This window comes from Microtus oregoni, unplaced genomic scaffold (assembly GCF_018167655.1).
Source record: "Microtus oregoni isolate MIOR12 unplaced genomic scaffold, Mior012 000014F_ref0000157, whole genome shotgun sequence".
Classification (NCBI taxonomy): domain Eukaryota; kingdom Metazoa; phylum Chordata; class Mammalia; order Rodentia; family Cricetidae; genus Microtus; species Microtus oregoni.
In genome coordinates, this window is record NW_024543073.1 from 25,539,396 (window position 1) to 25,560,685 (window position 21,290).

At 37.4% G+C, this 21,290-nt stretch overlaps 1 protein-coding gene and 1 non-coding gene across 2 annotated transcripts; both read right to left on the minus strand.

The window, feature by feature from the left end:
* Positions 1 to 843: 843 nt before the first annotated feature.
* On the minus strand, positions 844 to 21,283 carry Tmem167a (transmembrane protein 167A). Its single transcript, XM_041663224.1, has 4 exons — positions 21,083 to 21,283; positions 10,820 to 10,929; positions 8,238 to 8,272; positions 844 to 3,215 (listed from the first exon to the last, which is right to left on the minus strand). The coding sequence occupies exons 1-4, from the start codon at positions 21,083 to 21,085 to the stop codon at positions 3,145 to 3,147; spliced, it is 219 nt and encodes a 72-aa protein (XP_041519158.1). The 5' UTR covers positions 21,086 to 21,283; the 3' UTR covers positions 844 to 3,144.
* On the minus strand, positions 10,168 to 10,302 carry LOC121456030. Its single transcript, XR_005975582.1, has one exon. It is a non-coding gene; the product is annotated as a small nucleolar RNA U109 (small nucleolar RNA).
* Positions 21,284 to 21,290: the final 7 nt, after the last annotated feature.

A 21,290-nucleotide genomic window follows, 5' to 3' on the forward strand; every position in this document is an offset into this window, starting at 1 on the left:
AGAACATTTGTTACTAGATTACAGAAAAGTAAAAAGTGGCCCCTAAAAATTTTCAGATTGCAAGGATGGAGTAACTTCCCAAAGGCTTCTGTGCAGCTTAAGTTCTTGATAACTGGAAATATTTTCTGTGCATCCAGGAAATGTAAACAGTGCACTTTTGGTGTCGATGTTTGCTTTAACAGCGGGGACTGCTTTTAGCAGATGGAATATGAGATTTTACAGGTTTCTGAAAACAACTGGCTAGTTGCTTCCACAACGTTTAGAGAAATCTCCGGAGAATCTACTATTGTATTCCACTGTCAACCTTTTTGTTCATAAACTGAGGGAGATTTTATTATCCTCCTGAAGGATTTGTGAGGCAGGAGGGAAAACACTCATCTGTTGTTTTGAGGTAGGTAAAATACATGACTCTCCAGAATATAACACCTGTCCACCTTCATGGTTTACACCACACTCCGTTAGTGCCACGACAAACTAAGGGACATATACCTAACACACAATTGTGCTTTTGCAAAACACTGCCAAGCTCAGCTTATTCCATGCTCTTCTACAAGTTCTACCCTCAATGAATCATGGTTCTGCATTTGCTCCTAGAATCTTGGGATTATCTCAATGACAAGTGCTAGCACATTGTACTTCATATACATTAACCTTTCATTTATATGACGAATACAGGGAAACTATTCATTTCTATTTTCAATGGTTATACACCATAAGAACTGTGCAATGTTTCCTGAAATATAAATTATTTACAAGTGCTAAATATTTTTTCACAAATAGTGGTAAAGATCTGCTGGACTTTGTAAACTTGGAAAACTTAATTCATAAAAATGTGTTATCCGATGATGAGAATAATTTTATTATGAAGATGAAGGAATTTATTATAAATTACATATTCTTACTAACCCCAGTAGGAAATATCTTGAATGGAAACATATAAGGTAGTTTATGGCATAGGTAGACACTGAACTGAGTTTAAACTCTTTTCAAAAATATATGACAAATTTGACAAATAAGTGGCTTCTGACCATCTTGAAGGACTACCTGGAAATAAGACATGTCCCTACTCTGTCAATGGCACAGATGACACTCATCAGGAACCAAACACCAATACAAAACAAATGTTGAGACATGGATTAAAGACTCTAGAGCCAATCTGGAGCTTGCTAGCCCCTGGGTCTGTGTCCCTCCTTAAGCTGTGTATTACAGCCACTGTGTAGAGGCCAGATGCCAGCAATGCTTACTGCTCCTCCACATTCCACCTGAACACAGCTGAGTATCCTGTGGGCTTCACACCCCTACACCACCATGTGGCTCGGAAAATACGAGTCAGGGTTTACACATCAAAAACGGCAATCTCTCTCTTTTTTTTAAAATCAAATCCCATACCTTTGCATCAATCCTACACTCCAGAGAGCCCTACTTAAAAAGAGAAGAATGGCAGGGATAGAGATAAGCTGCTACACACAGTTAACCGTTTTATGTTACCACACATAGTCCAAATTAATTATGTTCCTCTCATTTCCACCTACACTGTCTGAAATGTTAAATTAAACAAACAGTTTAGGCCTGATCCTTTATTCTCTCCTTTTTATGAGATGTGTGCTAACTTAGGAAAAAATGTTGACAACACTTCCGGAAAATTCAGTTGGTAGCAGAGATGGACAACAGATGGCCGCCCAGAAATCAGACCTTGAAAGATGACTTACTGTTCACAAAGATGCCAATGAGGGAGTCCTATTTTTGGAACGTCCTAGAAATCTCTGACCTAATATAAAGCCCAAGATGCAGTTCAGAGCTAAGTAATTACCATAATCTGATTTCCTGTCCAAAGTAAAACAGACAGGTCTTAACTAGCTATAGACATTCCAAAGATCCTTTTGAAAAAAATGATCCCAAGAAAACACAAAGTAAGCTTCTTTGATGCTACCCTAAAGTGCAATCCATGCAGCATCAGGCAGTCTGGAAAACCTGGTGGTCTAGCAAGCTTTGTGCCTGTCTGGGCTAGGGTGATATGCTACTTAAAAAGGCTTCAAGTTCAGTACTCTGTTTCTATAGAATTTCATTTCTGAGAAAAAGTTTCTTTTATACTTAAACCAGTACTTAAATAATAAATGTTATGTGTAGTATGTGTTTTCAGGTAGATTAAATTCCTCTTAGCTTTACAATAGCAATGGATTCCCACTTCCAACTGCCTTTTTATACTAAGGCTTCATTCCCAATCTTTGCATATATCTACATTACAAACTGCTCAAATTCTTGCTTCAGTGTCAAAGCTGAGAGATACTTAGACTGTAGTATCCAGACTAAGCAGGTATGAGATGTGTTTATCACCTACAAAGTTAGAAAACAGATTCCAGTTTAAGCTGACAGAAAAGAAACTGTATTTAGAGTGATGCATAAAAAAACACAACAAAAACCACATTTGGGATAACTACAACCAGTGCTCTATTTGGAAGAGCTGACACGAATGAGAACGAAAGCATGTGATACTATTAGTCTACTCTGTTCTACTTGCTGGTTTCCATTCGAAGAATGCTCTTTTTCAGAGAACGGCAGCTGTATCTTTGACCACACTTGACCATATTATATTAAAGAAATGCAAGGTTTTGTTTAAAATATTTTACACCTGTAATAATTTGCCAAGAATAGAGGTATTCTGGTTAGCAATCAAAATGGTTTAAATATGAATGCAATCCATAAGAATAGCAACAACAACAAAAATAGAACAATTTTTTCCAATAAAAATAGGCCAGTCACTAGAAGGTCTCATTCAATGAGGACAACATTTTTAAGCCCTAGTGAAAGGAGCCTGTGGAATCCACCAACTGTTTGTTCTACTTCATGGCCTCAAGAACCTTATGAAAAGCAGTTCCGAGACAACAGAATGACATTTGCTGAGAGTTAATACTGGAGCAACAGACTGAGGTTGATTGCTATAATCACATCCTGTGTATTAAACTGTTACATCTTAATTATTTATATAGCTCATTGGTCCATTAGCATAAAAATAGAGAACAGCATCTTGAAATTTATCTCATTTCTTGTTCAGAGATAAAAGGGTTAACTACTCTTCCCATTATTTTCTGGAGGCAAGTCTTTGTTTAGAGTCTGATGGCAATCACACGCTGGTAGTTTTTGAAGCTATTGTATGAAGAGGATGCTGAAGGCCATCACTATACAGCATACAGCAACGTAAGGACTCTTGCGTTCACCTGTTGAAAAAAGGAAGACATTCATCTTGGTTGAGTGAATGACTAATAAAGATATGATAAGGTTACTACTGAGAGATGGGAAAACAAGGAGCTGGAGGCAAAATAAAACAAGCTCAATACAAACTGATTAACAAGGTGTGCTAAAATTGCAGCCCAACGCAAGGCAAAGAACTTAAAGACTCCAAAACAAAACCATTCTTATCATGTGCTGTTCATGTAAGTTTTCAAGCAACAGGGTACATGTGGAGGTTAGAGGACAAACAGGACCACTTTGGAGCGGGCTTTCTTTCCAACTGTCTATAAATTCTGACGTTTGAACTTAGATCATCAGGCAAGTGCAGAATACTGGCCCATCACCACATTTTATTATTATTATTATTATTATTATTATTATTATTATTCGTAACTCTGTGTAGTTGCAAGAGTGACCTATGTAGACGACAATGTCACATCTCAATATAAAAAGGCTGGACATGGTTAGCAGCTAAACCCAAGTTATTTCTGAGACCTGTACCCGAAAGTACCCATGCCGTGCCCTGCAGAATTTAGTACAGAGCCAAAGAAATGCTCTCCAGCAACTCAGAGCAAAAGGATAGTCAGGTCTCTTCCTAAAAAATAAGACAAGGAATTTCTCCTTAGGGATTCTAATGCAGAGCACTCAGCAATATATCTTCTTTGTATTATGGTACCAGTTCATGACCCTCATAGTATTTAGAAGACCAGCAAGATAGCCAATATTATCCCATTAAAAAAATAGGCACAAGCTCCTCCATAGCTAATGACTACTTCTGATACACATGGTACTAAGTCTTTTACAGTCAAACATTCTTTATCTAATCTTTGGGATGAGAAGTATTTCCATTTGGGAGATTTTGGAATACTTGACTAGATCATCCCTAAAATTTGGAAATTCTCTGAAGTCTAAAACATTTTGGGCATCATTTTCACTCACAACATTTCTGAAATCTCAGTATTTCAATAATTTGTTAAGTTAAAAGTAGGTATTAAACACAATAACTTCTTTAATGAGTCAATTCCACATTCATTTAAGAGTGTCCATATTTAGACACTTTCTTTTGCCTGATTTAAGATCTGATGTCGGCTTGTGAAAAGTGTATTGCTAGCATACAGACCATGCAAGGGAATTCAATTTATTTTCATTGTTGCTGTGATTTTAGTAGCTGTAAACTGTACTAATTCAGAGGGTAGCAGGCATAAGAAGTAAAGCAGCAGTCACATGGAAACAGCTGAGGTATGTCTGAGTTCTTTGCGAGCCTAAGAGATGACTTTGACTAGCCTTACTTAGGTTCTTCCACAACGTGGAAATTCCACTTCCCTATATTAAGCTCCTTAGTTCACCTTAGATACTCTTTACCTGGCTCTCATGTCAACCTTGACATCCCCATTAAGTAAAATTCTCAAGGTCACTGTCAATGTTCAGAGCTTCTTCACTGTGTCAACACTAATATATTAAAATATTACATCTATTAAAACAGTATACATTTATTCAGGGTTTTGCCTATAATTCCATCCTCCAGGAAGATCATCAATCAATATAGTCCACAAATATTGAGGCCATATTCTCAAATCTAAACTGAACCAAATTAAACTGAACTGAACAGAACTAAACCAACAAAATTCTCAAATTAAACCACAGTAAAATAAAATAACAAGCACAGATTTGGTGTTCTCAAAGTTTTTGTTTGTTTAAATTGCCTTTGCCCCCGCCCCCAAACAGACATTTAATAGACTGCCTTCTATTAAAGGAGAATCTATAATGAAAAGGTGGTTTTAGAGTAACATTGATTTAACTAAAAAAAAAAAAATTAAAAACATAACACTGGTTTACAATGTTAATTCATTAGGGCTAAATAAAGCCCCCCAAAACACCTCACTGATCCATAAACTTTAGGTAGATGTTATAAAGTCTGTTATTCTTTTCAGGGCTGGTATGTCCACTGCTTAGCACAGTCGCAGTAAACACCCAAAGGGAGCAATTACCCCTGAACTGAGTTTTCCATCTGCTCGGTATTAATTCTTGAGGAAGTTCTTTTCTTTCTCATCTCATGACTTAGAATGCTATAATTTACAGATGGTTTTCATTTTTATGTTTTTCATTTTCTTAAAAGAGACTGCCATGTGGTAGAGCTGGGCATCTTTAGTTGAACTCGAGAAGGTTGCTTCTTGTCAGGCCGTAGCTCTGTGTAAGTGAGTGGGAACGGTTGCTGTCATATGATGTGTATCAGGATAAGATGACCTGTCTTCTGCCTCAGTCCCATTACAATTGCATCCTCTCTTTGTGGATATACTGTGTGTCAGGAATAGAGAGCAGCAGGCTCTTGAAAAAATGTATGTCAGCACCAGAATTTTCATAGCTAGTTTGCTAAAAGAAAGCAAATGCTTTCAGATTTTCATAACACTTTTAAGTGACCCATTCAAGATTGGGGGGAGGGGGGGTCATATAAATAACTGTGCATGCACAAAGGAAAGGCAGTTATAACTAGACAGAAAAAACAGACCATAATTGAGGGACTCATCAGGACAGGCACATACTATATGTCTGATGCTTTAAGTTCTAGTCATAATTATGCACACAAAGGCTACTAAATAGAATTGTCTACAGGTCTAACTCCTATTTAAAACAATGCCGGGCGGTGGTGGCGCACGCCTTTAATTCCAGCACTTGGGAGTCAGAGGCAGGCGGATCTCTGTGAGTTCGAGACCAGCCTGGTCTACAAGAGCTAGTTCCAGGACAGGCTCCAAAACCACAGAGACACCCTGTCTCGAAAAACCAAGAAAAAAAAAAAAAACCAAAAAAATAAAGCTAAAAGCCTTTATCTTTTCTTTGGAAGTTAGCAACTTTATATAACAGAAAAGGAAAGTTAGCTCTTTAGTGTCAGATCTCTGCTGTCTCTCCCTGCAGAATACTACTCAGGTTTTTAACTACCTTGTTCTTGGCGATACTTTGGTCTATAATATATTTTCTTTTTCAGGTGACTGGACTCCTAGGCAGTTTGGTTTACACTTACACTTAGCGATGAGGGTGACGGTCTGTTTCTCTTCTTGGTTCTTTTGCAGTGTTCAAGATTTCTTCTTCTATTTTAGGGTTTGTACCCATTATTCATGACTGAGTGGCAGATAAGCCTCTATACAAATCTATAAATCTAAGCCAGGCCTTTTTAATGTTAGCATCACTGACATCTTGAACTGGAAAATTTTATTGTGATTGGCCATCTATGCATTGTATATTTAGGGAGATCAAAAACCTGTACTCACTATATGTCTCAGATTCTATAGTTTTGATAATAAAAAAATTGTTCAAGGCATGTTTAATTTTATGAGATACAACAATGTTATCTATAAAATTCATGTCTAAAGAGTACAATAAAAAAACAAAACTCTCAAAAAGTTTTAAGTGATGGGGTTGAGCTATAAGTTGAACACATATGCAAGAGAATCCAAAATATTCCCTGAATAATAGAACACTGATCTAGGCTGTACATATTCTTTTGCTAATTTAAAGCGAGCCATATTTCCTATGAATTCTCATGCTTATTTCTATAGGAGAGAATAAGGCATCATGAAGAACACAGAGGAAGGAAAATTTCACATAAAAGCACACTTAATAGTTAGGGGGATAATGCTTCTCTTCTATCACTCCATCAGAATGATGGCTTTCAATAAGGTATTCTGAGAAATCCTTTGTACTTATCAACTATCCAGAAGGCTTAGAAACATGGATAATTTAGCATTAGACTGCTAATTTCTATTAGGAATTTGCCTATCATCTAAAAGTTCAATGGAAGGAAAAACTTTCTCCTGAAAGTTAGTGAAATGATTAACAAATGATGCCTTAACATTCTGAAGTCCAATTTACACCTCAACTGTGCTTAGTTATGTTACACTGGCTCCCAGGACTTTAGAAAAATGTCTAAGTATTCTTTTTTTTTTTTTTTTGAGACAGGGTTTCTCTGTAGCTTTGGAGTCTGCCCCAGAACTAGCTCTTGTATCCCAGGCTGGCCTTGAACTCACAGATTAAATCCTAACTCAAGGGTTAAGTGTGGACCATGTGGGCTGTTGATAAAAATAAAAGGCATACTCTTTAAATTATGAAGTTAACTGTGCTTTAACAGAAGAAGGTAGTTACAAGGAAATTCAAGGATAATAAAATATTGAAATATGACATTAATGTGTATATACATATATGTTTAATTACAAATATTTCCAAAGACAACAAACTTTACTTCCAGTCTAAGTAGTCTAAGCACAAACACCACAAAGTATTTTTTAATTAGATATGTTAAAGATGCTATAGCTGATTATTAAAAATTATTACTTTTGCACTACATTTCGTTTACTTTCTGACCACTCTGAATTTACGTGAACAGTATCACATGAGGATAAAATAAGAAGTCAACCTGATGTGTATTTAAAATGCAAGTAACCTTACTATTGTTATTACACGTGAATGAAGCTCATCCTTAGTTATCAAAACAGTATCCATGAGGGCTGGTGAGAGGACTCAGTGGGAAAAAGTGCCTGCCCTCAGGCTTGCCTCTACAGGAATCATGTGTGTGGAGGAGCAAAGTAACCACTACAAGCTGTGCTCTTCACACGTACATTGTAGCGTGTGTACCCTCACCCTTACACAAAACAAATATTTAAAAAGTGTAGCAAAAGTCTTAAAAATTATGTTAAAAGCAGTAATTTTGAGAAAATGATACATGAAGATAGTTTTTACATGAGTCTTTGTAATATTCTAGACTTATTTCTTACAGAACATAGCTCTGTGTTTTATTATTTTTCCATATCCCTGTTAATAAAATATTACAAAGTTCCCCATTACATCTAGTTTTAAATAGCAGAAAATGAAAACTGGAAGAATTCTGTAAGTTCTTACAAAATTACAGAGGATTGAGAAGCCTATATTTGGAAAACTGACAATTGATTGCCAAGCGTATAACATAAATAAAGTGTCCAATAATTTATAGTTGAAGAAATGAATGCAGATTAGACACTTACCAATTCGGGCACACTTCCAAAATATTCCCAATAGTCTACACAGGATAAAACAGAACAAAAACAATTCCTGATTACTGCAAAAGCCAGTTCATTTCTGTCAATATCACAGAACACTTATTCTACATACTGGACTTTAAGATGTGCTCACTGGTCAGGAGCCACCAGTTATATATGAAAACTGGGCTGGAAATACCATGAACCAGCACTGGAGAGAAGCTACTATTAACTGGACTATATGTGTGTCAGAGGTCAAAATTAGGGCACGTTAATGTGAGAGTGGCTAAAATTTATACAAGGACTCAATGAATTAATTCATTCAACTTCAAGCTCATTGTCACTATCAAAAGCAAAAAAATTACATGTTAATTTAAGTAGTAATTTTGAGATAATTACACATGAAGATAGCTTTTAGATGTGCTTTTGTAATATACTACAAGATTTATTTCTTACAAATTATAGCTTTGTGTTTCATTGATCCATAACTCTAGGAGTAGTCCTTACATGTGCTAGTTAACAAGGAAATATACATAAATGTAAGACTACATTTTTAATATAATGAAAATTATTAGTTTAGGTGGAAATAAGCATGAGTGTATTAAGTGTGACATTTAAGACATATATTCTAGGAATAACATTTAAGATGAAGATGTTCTTTTAAATTCCATGAATAAGGAAATTATGAGTTAAATATACACACATAAATAGACATATCACTTATTTGGAATACATAAAAAGCAATAGCTTTGGCAAAAGCAAATTTGAAAAAAATTTGAAAAAAAAAACAAAATAAATCAAAAACAGTACAGCTGTTTTGAGGTATATACATACCTGTAACTATGTTTATCTAAGCTTACAATTATGTTCATAAACAGAGTACTAATTAAGACAAATCAACCTTATTTATTTCTAATATGAAGACTATCTTCCTTATCTGAAGAGCTTAAATATCAAGGATATTTATATACTTTTTTTCAAGGAAAGATGGTTAATGAATCCTCACATTTAAACAGCAAGCTCACAGGCAAATACAATTCCGAAAATAACCTAAGCTACCGACAATGCCAGACTGTGCTTTAACTCAGCCATACTTCATGGCTTTCAGAGCAGCATCCACGCTCAGAGGACTTTATGAGGAGTCTGCAGAACAGTAACAGGGCTGTGCACAGTGATGTGCACTGAAGGAACACGGGGCAGGAAATCTAAGCATTACTCAGAATTGGCTTTTTTACCCAAATAGAAAACTGAGGTCACCCTTACAAAACCATGTGTGTTTGATTCTCAGCACCTATGGGTCAGAGTAAGATATCTCAAGTCCCTTCATGGGAAACTCAGGACCCTGAACAGTTTGAAATCACCAGGCCACAAAAGGCAGGTCTCCCAAGTCTAGTCTAGGAATAAGGAGCTATTACTCTGGACTTAGTTCAGACCTATCCAGCAGTGAGCTGTTTCAGAGAATTTCTTAAGGCACGCCTCTGAACATCCAGATTGCTGTTTATTTTTATTTTTTTAAAGGAACTTTGTTAGTTGCTAAAAACCACTACAATCTGTTGCTTAATTTCTATGGCTTGAATGTGTATGCCTCTGCTGACAGAGCTGTAAGCTTAGGGAACTAGGAAGATGCTGTCTAAGGAGCAGTCCTTCAGTGCAGCCCTGGTCCAGACCATCTGGATCAGTTTGTAGAAAATGGAGTTAAATGTAAATAAATAGTCAAGACATCAAAAATGCATTGCACCTGACAGTGAGGTAACTCCACCCAAGCACGGTAAACACAATGACAAATCTCTTGTGAGAAAAGAGAATCAAATAATCACTTCTACAGAAAAGAAGTTTTTATTTATAATCAAGTAAAATTGTTTCTAATTGTACACACAACTGACACTATTAGCTTTTATTTTGAAATGTAAAAACAAGAAAGCCTTTTGGGGACCTTTAATGTAGGAGAAATATACTACTACTCAACCTCTACTGTAAGGTTGGTAGCCCTGAGAACTCCTTGATCAATGTAGCATGTAATGGATACATTCCTACTCCCAAAGAGAAGAGGGGCAGACATGTCCACATGCAACTTCCCTTTGAAGAGAAATTTCCTGACAGCGCTAGAATAGTAAACATGCTCAATTCTAACTTCAGTAGTGACTACTTTGTAAGATCAAACTCCTATTTTATTGGGTCTTACTCATTATATTACAATTCTAAATAACTGATTAGAATAAAAAGCTATAAAATATGTACAATAGGAGTTCAGAGAAGGGGGTGGAAAGGGGAAAACCATGTCTACAAAGTTACCAGGGCACTGTCATAACAATTGATGGATATATAACATGTCTCACCTTCAGTCAGAAGAATCTTGAGTCCACTTTTATTCAGTATGTGAAATTTCAAGCCACACTAGATCACTTTTCAAGTTTACTCATTAATTTAGTAAGGTACTACAAATATTTTAGAGCTTTAAAGCATGAAGAAAATGCAAAAACTTACTCAAAACTAAGTTATAAATAGAATTAAACTGTCTAATGACGCTCATGGTAATTTATATTCGATGCTGGTGAGAACTGACTTGACCAATATCATTAGGAACATACCCAGTTTTATTTCTGTCCAGGAGGCTGGGTGCCAAGGATCGGATATAAGCACACGTACATATAAGCAGCAAGATTACAGTCAACAGACTCTGAAAATTGAAAATGGCAGACTATAAAGAGAAAGAGAGAAAACAAAACAAAAACAAATTAATATCACAAGAGAAATTTCCTATCCAAAAAATGCCACACAATTCCACATTACAGGCAACACGATGTCGCACAACATGCAAACAGCATCATGAAGTCTTTAAAGGTGAACTTTCCTTCCATTCTTTAAAGTAAAGAATGCAGGAGATGCACCAGAAATGTAAATCCATGAACCTGAATGTCATGGATTCAAATCACCGGAGCCAAGTGGACTCTGTATAGTGAATGCAGATGGTCAAGGCGTGCAGAGTACTAGACAGAGGACAGGTGGTCTCCACACTGCCAGGGGCTGGCTGTGTGAGCCCGGGGACCATTAAGTCTTAGCCTTCATTTGGCATTTACAAATCTGAGCAAAGCCAGGGAGAAAGATTAAATATTGACTAAAGTTTCTTTCAACTGAGCTTTTTACCTGGGATAAGCATATTTTAAAAATATGAAATTATGTTTCAAGCCCTGATAAATATTAAGATTATTAGACATTGGTGAAAGAAAAGCACCTGCCCTTCCTTTTCAGTCACTTGTTATGTAACAGTGCCTTCTCCTATTGTAAAGTTTTACTAGGAATCCTAAGAGTTATATATTTAAAGAGGCAAACAGGTAATCATGGGTTTCAAGTCTAAACCTAGAGTTTGGCTCATTCCATTCAATATTCAGGTCCTCTACAAGAGCAACAAGTACCCTTAGCTGCTGAATCCTCTCTTTAGATTATCAGCCCAGCTCTGTCAGGAAGGCTCCCATAGCCCAGAAGTTCACCCTCTGTATTGCTGCGGTTCTTGTAATGCCTAGGCTCTTCTGGAACTAGAGATCCCTCGGCCTTTGCCTCTCAAGTGCTGGGATTCCAGGGGCATTTTCCCTTAGGAACCTTTTCTACACCTCACATAGTAACTGACACTTCCGCTATACAAGCCACTCCAGAAGTGTGAGCACTACACAGTCAATCTCTAACACCTGGCAATGTGTCTAAAGCACAGTGCAAACAAAAAGAGAAGCTTTTAAGAAGCTGCAAGAAAATCATATAATATGATAACTCTTCCGTTATTAGACGCTTCCATTAGGAGGCACATAAAATACATCAATCCCAGTCAACAGTCAACAGTATGCCTATTTAGTAAATTTAGAAGCAAAATTAGACGATTTTCTTTCTTTCTTTCTTTCTTTCTTTTTTTTGGTTACTCAAGACAGGGTTTCTCTGTGTAACAGCTCTGGCTATCTTGGAACTCGCTTTGTAGACCAAGATGGTCTCAAACCCATATCCTCCTGCCTCTGCCTCCCAAGTGCTGGGATTAAAGGTGCCTACCACAATAGTGCGACTAGATTTCTGAAAAAAACAGGAGGAATACATCATAATTATTTTTCAAAGGTAAAACTGCTACTTGTAAGTGAGGTTCACTTGAAAATCTCAGAAGCTAGTGAAAATGCTATGAACTTCAAGAGATACGTCAGGTAAGAGAAACACATGGTCAAAATGCACACATAAATAACCTTCAGAATTATATTATTAACCAAATGAAAAATGAAACAAAAATAAAGAGTAACTAGAGCAAAACCTTCAGATTTCGAAGCTTAAAAAGAATTACATTACATTAGTAACAAAGGCAAACCCCCAAACCCAAACAACTACCTTAACACACATATAAGGTCTTTGTATAATTAGTATAAACTGATAAAGTTCTCAGTTCTGAAGCTAAGGCTGTGAAGCTAACCCAAAAAAATGAACTTAATACCAACACATGACTTCTGAAACAGACAGTTGACTCTCAAGCTTATATATGAAAAAAAAAATGAACAGGATAATTTTAAGAAAATTATTTTTCTTAAATTGCCAGGCATTACTAAAATTAATTTTACATATTTCAATAAATAAGACATTACTGAAAAATCCAAGAATTGCACATTATTAACCAATAGTGCTTAGTGTGTGCAAGCTTATGGATTTGTAGTTTTGCATGCATGTATGATGGTGAGAGGCTTGGTCCTTCCACTCTCCATCTTCATTTTTAAGGCAGGATTGTTCATACAACTTGGACTTTGCGACATCAGCTAAACCAGCTCAACAGGGAGTTTCTGCGACTCTTCTATCTCTCTGCCTTTCCATCCATGGGATTATAGGACCACTTTAAAAAATATTGACACAGGGGGTTGAATTCAGGTTCTCATGCTTGCCTGTTAAGCAATCTACCAACCCAATCCCCACTTACTAATATAACTAGTGACAAAAATGATTATATACAAATTATATTAAGAACTGGGCAGACAGAATGCAAGATCTCAATGCTAGGATAGTCTTAGATCTATAAGCACTGATTCAAAGTGGGAAAATAAGGATGACTGTGGGTGGACTTTATTAGTGAGTGTAAGTTTTATGTCTGCAAAGGATGAACAAAAACACTTGTAATAGCCATTTTAATACTTGTTTTCCTGTGTAAAGATTTTGCTTACTTACAAAGCAAAGGTGGTATTTAATATGTATTGACTTTTAATTAAATTTGGTTTTAAGTTGATGCCTGTGAAGCCAAATGGTTAAAACACTGCCACAGTGGTTGTCTTTCAAAGATCATTTGACATGCACATGAATATACTGATAGTATTTCTCTCTAGGCAAACAACAATATGCATATTTAGGGTCCACCCTGGGAAATAAAGTTGACACTAAGGATATAAAGTTAAATTGCACAAATCTTCCCTTATTTGGAGCTCATAACTAACAACAACTACTGACATTCACCTGATATTATTATTTTTAAGAATTTATTTTATTTGCATTGGTGTTGAGGTGTCAGATGCCCCGAAATGAAGTTACAGACAGTTGTGACCTGCCATGTGGGTGCTGGAAATTGAACCTGGGTCCTCTGGTAGAGCAGTGATCTTAACTGCTGAGCCATCTCTCCAGTCCTCACCTGGTATTCTTTTACATCTTCATACCCATCATAGTTAGTATATCTTTATGTTATAGGTGACAAACACACACCCCAATTATCTGACTAGAAAAAGATGGATATTTTCAAAACTAAACAGTATTATATTGTAGCACCAGCAAGAGATGGTTTGGAACCCTGGGGATCGACAGAAGTTTTCAAAAGAAAAGCTTTAATAAGAAAGCAAATACATGTTAATCCACAAAAGACTTCATTTAGAAGGAACAATATGGTAGGTTCTAGAAAAGACAACACAGCAGTGTGTCTATGTATGTGTGCTTGTGTGTGTGTGTGGGGGAAGGGAAGGGACTGGCTAAGGAATTTTAGAATTAACACTTATAATCCTTAGAAACCAAGGATTCTAGTGGTAAAATGGCTAGTTTTACAAAGTAGGTTTACTATCTTCTTAATAGGGTATCTAAATCAAGGATTTCACCATGTATTCCACTTTTTCCCCCTGAAAGCCTTGAAAAATAATCTTAATGGTAAGGCACCGAAGCTGGTCTCTGTGTGTTTGAGTCCACGCGTGCACATGTGCATGCAGGGAGCAGAGTTGCCCATGAAATGCTGAGTATACAAAAAGCTCATCTTAGCCTTCTTTTTCTTTTCCTGTGTTTGAAGGTTTTCATAATAAAAGATAAAACAACACTCACCATCATGCCTATTATTAAGTGGAATGTGTATATATAATTTGTGTGTGTACAATCATTTACAAATGAAAGCTATTTACATGTACAAAACATATGATATACGCAACTTTGTTCAGGGATTTAAGAAGATTATATTTTAAACAGATAATATTAGACGGTAATGTCTTTCAGATGTATTTAGACTCTGGTCAAGATTGTTTTCTAAGTTATGGACATTGGCCTGTTACCTGTAACATTTCTCGCAATGCTCAGCATCTGCTGTCTACTGATCCAAACTTACTCTCTGGGTTAAAGGAAACAGATGCCCTTATTTAGTAGAAATACCAATGAGACTTTCCACATAAAGATCTAAATAAGAGAAGAATGGGAGCTAAACAAAGATAGCACATGATAACAAAATAAAAAGATGTAAATTTCATTAATAACAGGCATTACTGAGAAAAATCAATTTAGATTAAAACACTAAGTACATAATTTTGCTAATTATCCAAGAGAAGTCTACAAACTGCTGTGAATTTATATTTGTCAAAGGCATTTCAGATAAATGAGCAAAGACAAAAATACTCTTCCGATTATGCAAAAGGCCTAGGCTGTGAAGGCCTGAGGTAATTTCTACCTAGATTCACATTTATCACTTTGTGCAACTCCAATGTTCTATCAAAACCCAACTCTGAAGGTGCTCACACCTTGAAAAGGGTGTATTGTTCTCATTCTAATACACACACTAAATTCACTTTCAAGAGGTATGTATAGCTGAGTAGGCAAACTTGCTAACTGAAAACACTAGATACTCAACGACTCCACAATTTAAAACAGTAATTATGAAACATGCTAATTATCAAGGGGTCACAAATACATATGCTCTTGTGTGCTGATTTGCTAATTACTAACTACTTTGGTCTTTTTACTTTTTAAAGTCCATGGGTAATATAAGTAAACTTAGAGAGTTACACGTATCAAAGTAAAATACAAAACCTTCACTGGGTTCTGAACTCTTTTCATCCCTACAGCAATGGTTCTCAACCTTCCGCACGCTGCAACCCTTTAATATTTAATACTCATGTTGTGGTGACCTCCTAACCATAAAGTTATTTTCATTGCTATGTCATAACTGTATAATTTTGCTACTGTTATGAATCATAATGCAAATATCTGATATGTATCTGATACCTGATGTGATCCCCAAAGGGGAACCACTGCCCTAGAGTAACTAGAAGATTATTATTGTTATATCTTAATACATAAAGAGACTCTGGCTGTCTTTCCACACATCAACATGCATTTATGCAGATTTTGTTTTTAATGGGATGCTGCCACAAAGAAAACTTAGAAACAACATTTTCCATTTAAGTTCTTCATTCTTTTAGCGGTTTAGCGAGTTGCCACACTTCCTGATCTATACTTCGCTACTTGTAAAAAGGAATATTTTGTTAACCCTGATGGGCACACTGTCTCCAAACCTCACTCTTAAAAGTGATATGCAAAGACTGTAATAAACTATGCTTGCACAGGTGGAGGTATTCTTTAATGGGCTGGAGGTGAGAGAAGGGGAGTATCGGAAATGCTGGGTCAAAAGCAACTTATTGATCTTTCTCCCCCCAAGATAATGAAAACTTGGATGCAAAGTCTGTTGCCACGTGTGATTAGAAACATATTCGTATGTATGTGCAGGTAATGTTTTTGCATGGGGTCCATTCTGCCTACCACATATATAAATGTTTCCTTTTCATAAAGAAGCATCAAATGACATTCCCTTGAAACAGGGCTGCCTGTGGCATTTACTGAAACATAGTATCAAACACAACAGTAACCCTTAGGCTGTGGGACACAGAAACCCTTCTTTGACCTTAGATCACTTACAATTGTGCACTTCACTTTAAAACACAGTATTAGAGACTACCAAATTATTCTCTTCTTACACTCTTCAATTGTAACTCTCCATTGCAGACTAATCACCAACCATAACTAACCAGAGCTTCCAATAGTTTGGAACAACTATGTTGGTTCCTTGAGTTAAAGCAGCCAGATGAGAAGCTACTCGATAATCTTTCTGAAGTAAAATTAAGTACTTAAGTAGTGAAATAATGAAAGGGTCCACAGGCATTCTTATTTCGAGTCATTCCTGAATGCTAAAGCTATATCCACCAAGTTTGGAAGTGGGAGCTTGCTCTAGAATTGTAAATGAAAGCAGCATGGACAGATGTTAATAGAACTTTTAAATCAGAAATCTTAAGAAACCACCTCCAAACATTAGAAATATAGAGTTGGAAATAGTTGTATCAAACATATCACAAAAATCTTAAAAAAAAAAACACGGGGAAATAAATTAGTAGAGTAGGCACTCTACCTCTAATGATTGGTTACTAACAAGATTTAATCAACAGAAAGGATGTTTAACTTACCGGATTTTCCTAAGTATTGGATCACTGTGCTCCTTGCAGATTTATTTTTAGCATCAGCAAAACAAAATGTTCAGCGTATTAGCTGAGTAAGAGGCTTCTTTTTGTGTAACACTGTCTTAGAGTTTCAAACTTTTATTGCTCACATTTAAACTAAATTTTTATTGACATTAATTCCTCTAGCTTAACTCCAAGAACACGTTAAAATTAAGAGTTAATCTATAAGGATGACCGCAGCCAAGACTCCAGGAAACAGAGATACACAGCCTGAACTGGTAATTTCCTGTGACCTGGGCAAGACTTCCAATAGAGGGACTGGACACCAACCCAGCCACATAACCTTCGACCTACAAGCTATCCTACCTATGAGATGTGCTGGGGTTAAGAGTGGAATAGAGATTGTGGGTGGCCAACCAATGACTGTACCATCCTCAGACCCATGCCATGAGAGTGAGCCCACCACTGACACTGTCTGGAATACCAGGACCCAGAGCTGGATGGTCCAGAGACCTAGGACAGAACCAAACACACTGGAGAAAAAAAAAAAGTCAATGTAACGATGCCTAACGATATTCTGCTATACTCGGAGATTGGTGCCCAACTGTCATCAGAGTTTCCATCAATCAAGGATGGAAACAGACGCAGAGACCCAGTCACACATTAGGCTGAGCTCAGGGAATCTTGCTTGAGAGAGGCAGAAAGGATTGTAGGAGCCAGAGGGGTGAAGGACACCACAAGAAAACCCACAGAATCAACTAAGCTGGGCTCATAGGAGTTTAGAGTCTGAACCAATAACCAGGGACCTCATACAGGACTGAACCAGGCATTCTGTATATATGTGACAATTGTAGTTCGATCTTCTTGTGGCACTCCTAGCAGTGGGAGCAGGAGCTGTCTTTTACGCATTTCCTGGCTTTTGGAACCCCATTCCTTATATTGGGTCACCTTGCCCAGCCTTAATACAAGGGAGGTGCTTAGTCTTACTGTAGCTTGATATGCCACGTTTTGGTAATATGGGAGTCCTGCCCTTTTCTGAAGAGAAATGAAGGAGGAAAGGATATAATGAAAACTTCGGTCAGGATAAATAAATAAATAAACAAACTAAAAAAAAATTAAGAGTTAAACACCAAAGACAAAAATTTAAAACACTAGCTAGACTTTTTTGTTTGACACAAAACTAGTTTCTTTTTTCCTTAGGGTAGAGAAAACCACAGAAATCAACACCCCTAACCTAATTATGATAAAATATATACCATACTGGGAAAATAGGTCAGCATTTTATCATTTGCAAACCTTGGTCAGGTCAGCATTTTCCAACTAGATTTTACTTAGCAATTAATATGTACTATTGTCCTTTAAAAATGGGAACCACAAAATGGAGATAAATATTAGCTCCAAATACAAAAACACCCAATCTACACAAGTGACCCAAACTGACTGAATACATGCATGCTCTTCAGGACCAGAGGCTATTACACATATGACTATTTAGCACATACATTTATCACCGAATAAATCAACATTTCTCCTCAGTTGCCTTTGCTCTAACTAGCCCTGTTTCAGAAGTGCATAAAGACTTTATTTACTCATTTTCCACTACAGAACTTTGATTATGAGTCAAGCCACAGTTCAGAGTTCATACACCCCAGGCAGTGTTAGTAGCTATCTAGTCCAAAGGTGGAACTAATACTTGATAGCTTTAAAAAATGAAATCTTCATAGGACACCTCGATAAAATGATTGAAAAGATATTCTGAAGGGTAAAAAGCAAATACTACTATGAAAAAAATGTATTTTGCAATCAAGAAAAGACAATCAAATACAGGCTGTTTGGTAAAGGAGAAAAGCTGAACGCTGGCCATGTGTCACTGGCCCCTCTCTAGAACTGCTCAAAGCATTAAATACAGCAACTCCCCAAATTTAGACTTAAAGAAGCTACAATCTCTGGGAACTCAAAAGTATTTATTAGCAGTTAAGTACTCTGAGAGAAGATCACTGCACCTCCATTACACTTTATACACCGTGTGCAATGGCTTTCAGAGTTAAATTAATGGAACATTTTCATAAGATCGAATTTATTTTTGTAACACTAAAGATACATGTTTTTCTCCTGTCCTTTTTATTGTCAATACAACAAGAATTATCACCTAAATGTTTGTCACAAACCTGCCTTTACCTCTTGGATTTCCTGTGCGATTAATGACATCTTTGACCAGTGGAAAGGACCAGAAAGGACCAGATATACGGTGATTAAAGGAGCTACAATGTTTAAGCCTTACCTTCAATGTCATATATATGACATTGATATATAGTATATAATATTATATAATAATAATATTATATAATATATTAAATCAAGATGATCTTGGGTGGGCAATATACTTAATCCTTTTTGTGTGTTAAAATATTTATGTCCAGTAATATCTCTAATAAAACATTGCATACAATTATATTTTCTTATAACACTTAAAAAAGTAAAACTTGTAGATTAAAAAAAAAGGTCCCATAGCTCAATAATGTTATCACGTATCCTTCCATAGCCATTGTACACATATAAGAACATGTACCATTCACCCTTCAATGTGGGTTATGCCTCCATGGAGTCAACAAATCATGGATTGAAAAAAGAAAACTGGACAAGAAACTTGCTCATCTACACTAAACACAGGTGACATTTTTCTTGTTACCATTCTGTAGGGAGACATTAAGATAAACCCAAGGCCTGGCTTTACTTACTAGGTTTGAGAGCCGAGGCAACTCGGTCACCCTACTTTTCAGCTCCTTTACCTCTAAATATCTCAGAAGTGGGAGTTTACAGCAAGACAAGGCTTAGGAACTCTTTAAAACAAAACCTGATACACAAAGAGCACTAATAAACAAAAGCTTTTTTTTGTTTTTTGAAAAAGTTAAAACACTATCAGTCTTAAACGATCTTTGTGTGTTCTATGAGCAAAGTTACTCTACTTCAGTTTCTTGGTAGAGAGGAAGAGAGCATTCTTCTAAGTTTAGTACCACCGTATTAACAACATCCTTCTGGCTAAGTGTATGTTACTGTGTGGTAGGCAGCAAAACAGGCTGCGATGGACACTAAAACATTAACCCGGATAACAAAAATGTGCTAGTCAATGCTCCCTCCTTTCCCAGGTGCTAATCTTGCTTAGGAAAGAAACTCCAATTTATGCCCAAACCTTGACAAACTGTCACGAGGGCAGGAAAGACCAACCGAGCTTTTGCCCACTGTTCTAAAGGCAGTGTACTGTAGATGATGTCGGAGTAACTCCTGGGAACTCAAACTCAGCTTCTCTTCACCATGGAATCCCGGTGGGGGGTGGGCTCATGGCTGCTTTTCAGATGATAAAAAATACATTCTTTCACTAGGAATATGCTTACAAATGGTTTCTAAATTCACCTAAGTGGTGGTGCAGGGTTCCTTGCCTTGAATTTTGTTGTGGTTGCTATTTTCTGATTTGCACTGAAAGCTTCCCTGAGGTCTAAGCTATTCAACAATCATTAACACTAACATGAAATTTCAGGGAGGGCGGAGGTTTGCGAGGAAGACCCCGGCCAGACATTACTACGAGGAAGCACACTAAGCTCCTACAAGACAGATCCAACTTTGCAGGGAACTTGAATCCTTAAAACATCCGTTTGCAAAGAAGCACCATTACAATGGAAAGAATGCTGTGGAAGAGGCCTTATCTCAGAGCTTTGGATTCAACAGGTAGAACAGAAGGTGTAGGACCTAGAGTTAAGGAAAAGCAGCAATCTTTTAATTATCACTGTAAGATGCGGGCTGGGTGATACACGGAGCACATAAAAGGAAGGGGAAAAGGAAACTGAAACTAGCGTTTGAGAGTGGATGTCCACAGATATATGTAACCGACCGGCCGAACATGCCACCAAAACTGTACTAAACAGCTCAGCAAGGCGGCCTCTTCGCGAGGGGCCGAGCCCACCACCACCCGCGCTCTCCCTAAGGCTCTCGGCCTGATGCTCCGGGACGAGCCTCCGAGCCGCTTGACTACTCGGCCTGTGCACCGCAGGGTCCCGGAGAACCTGGCTCCCGCCCGGGCTCCCGCGCTCCACAGCACCCGCACCATCCCCGGAGGCCCTCCATGAAGCCCAACCGCGACCCTGCAGCCCAGGTTCTTACCATAGTGAGGCCGGTGCTGGTCCAGCCACATCACCCTTCCGGGCCGGGGCGGAAGAGGACACCCGCCCGCTGCGCTTCCCGCTCTCTCCGGCCGCCCGGTTGGGCCTATCGCGGGGCCTCCGCCCAGCCTGCGCCATCCCGACTCTGTGATAGGCTTCGGTTACCGGAAAAGGCGGGGCTTGGGCGACGCCTCGCACACCGCGGAATT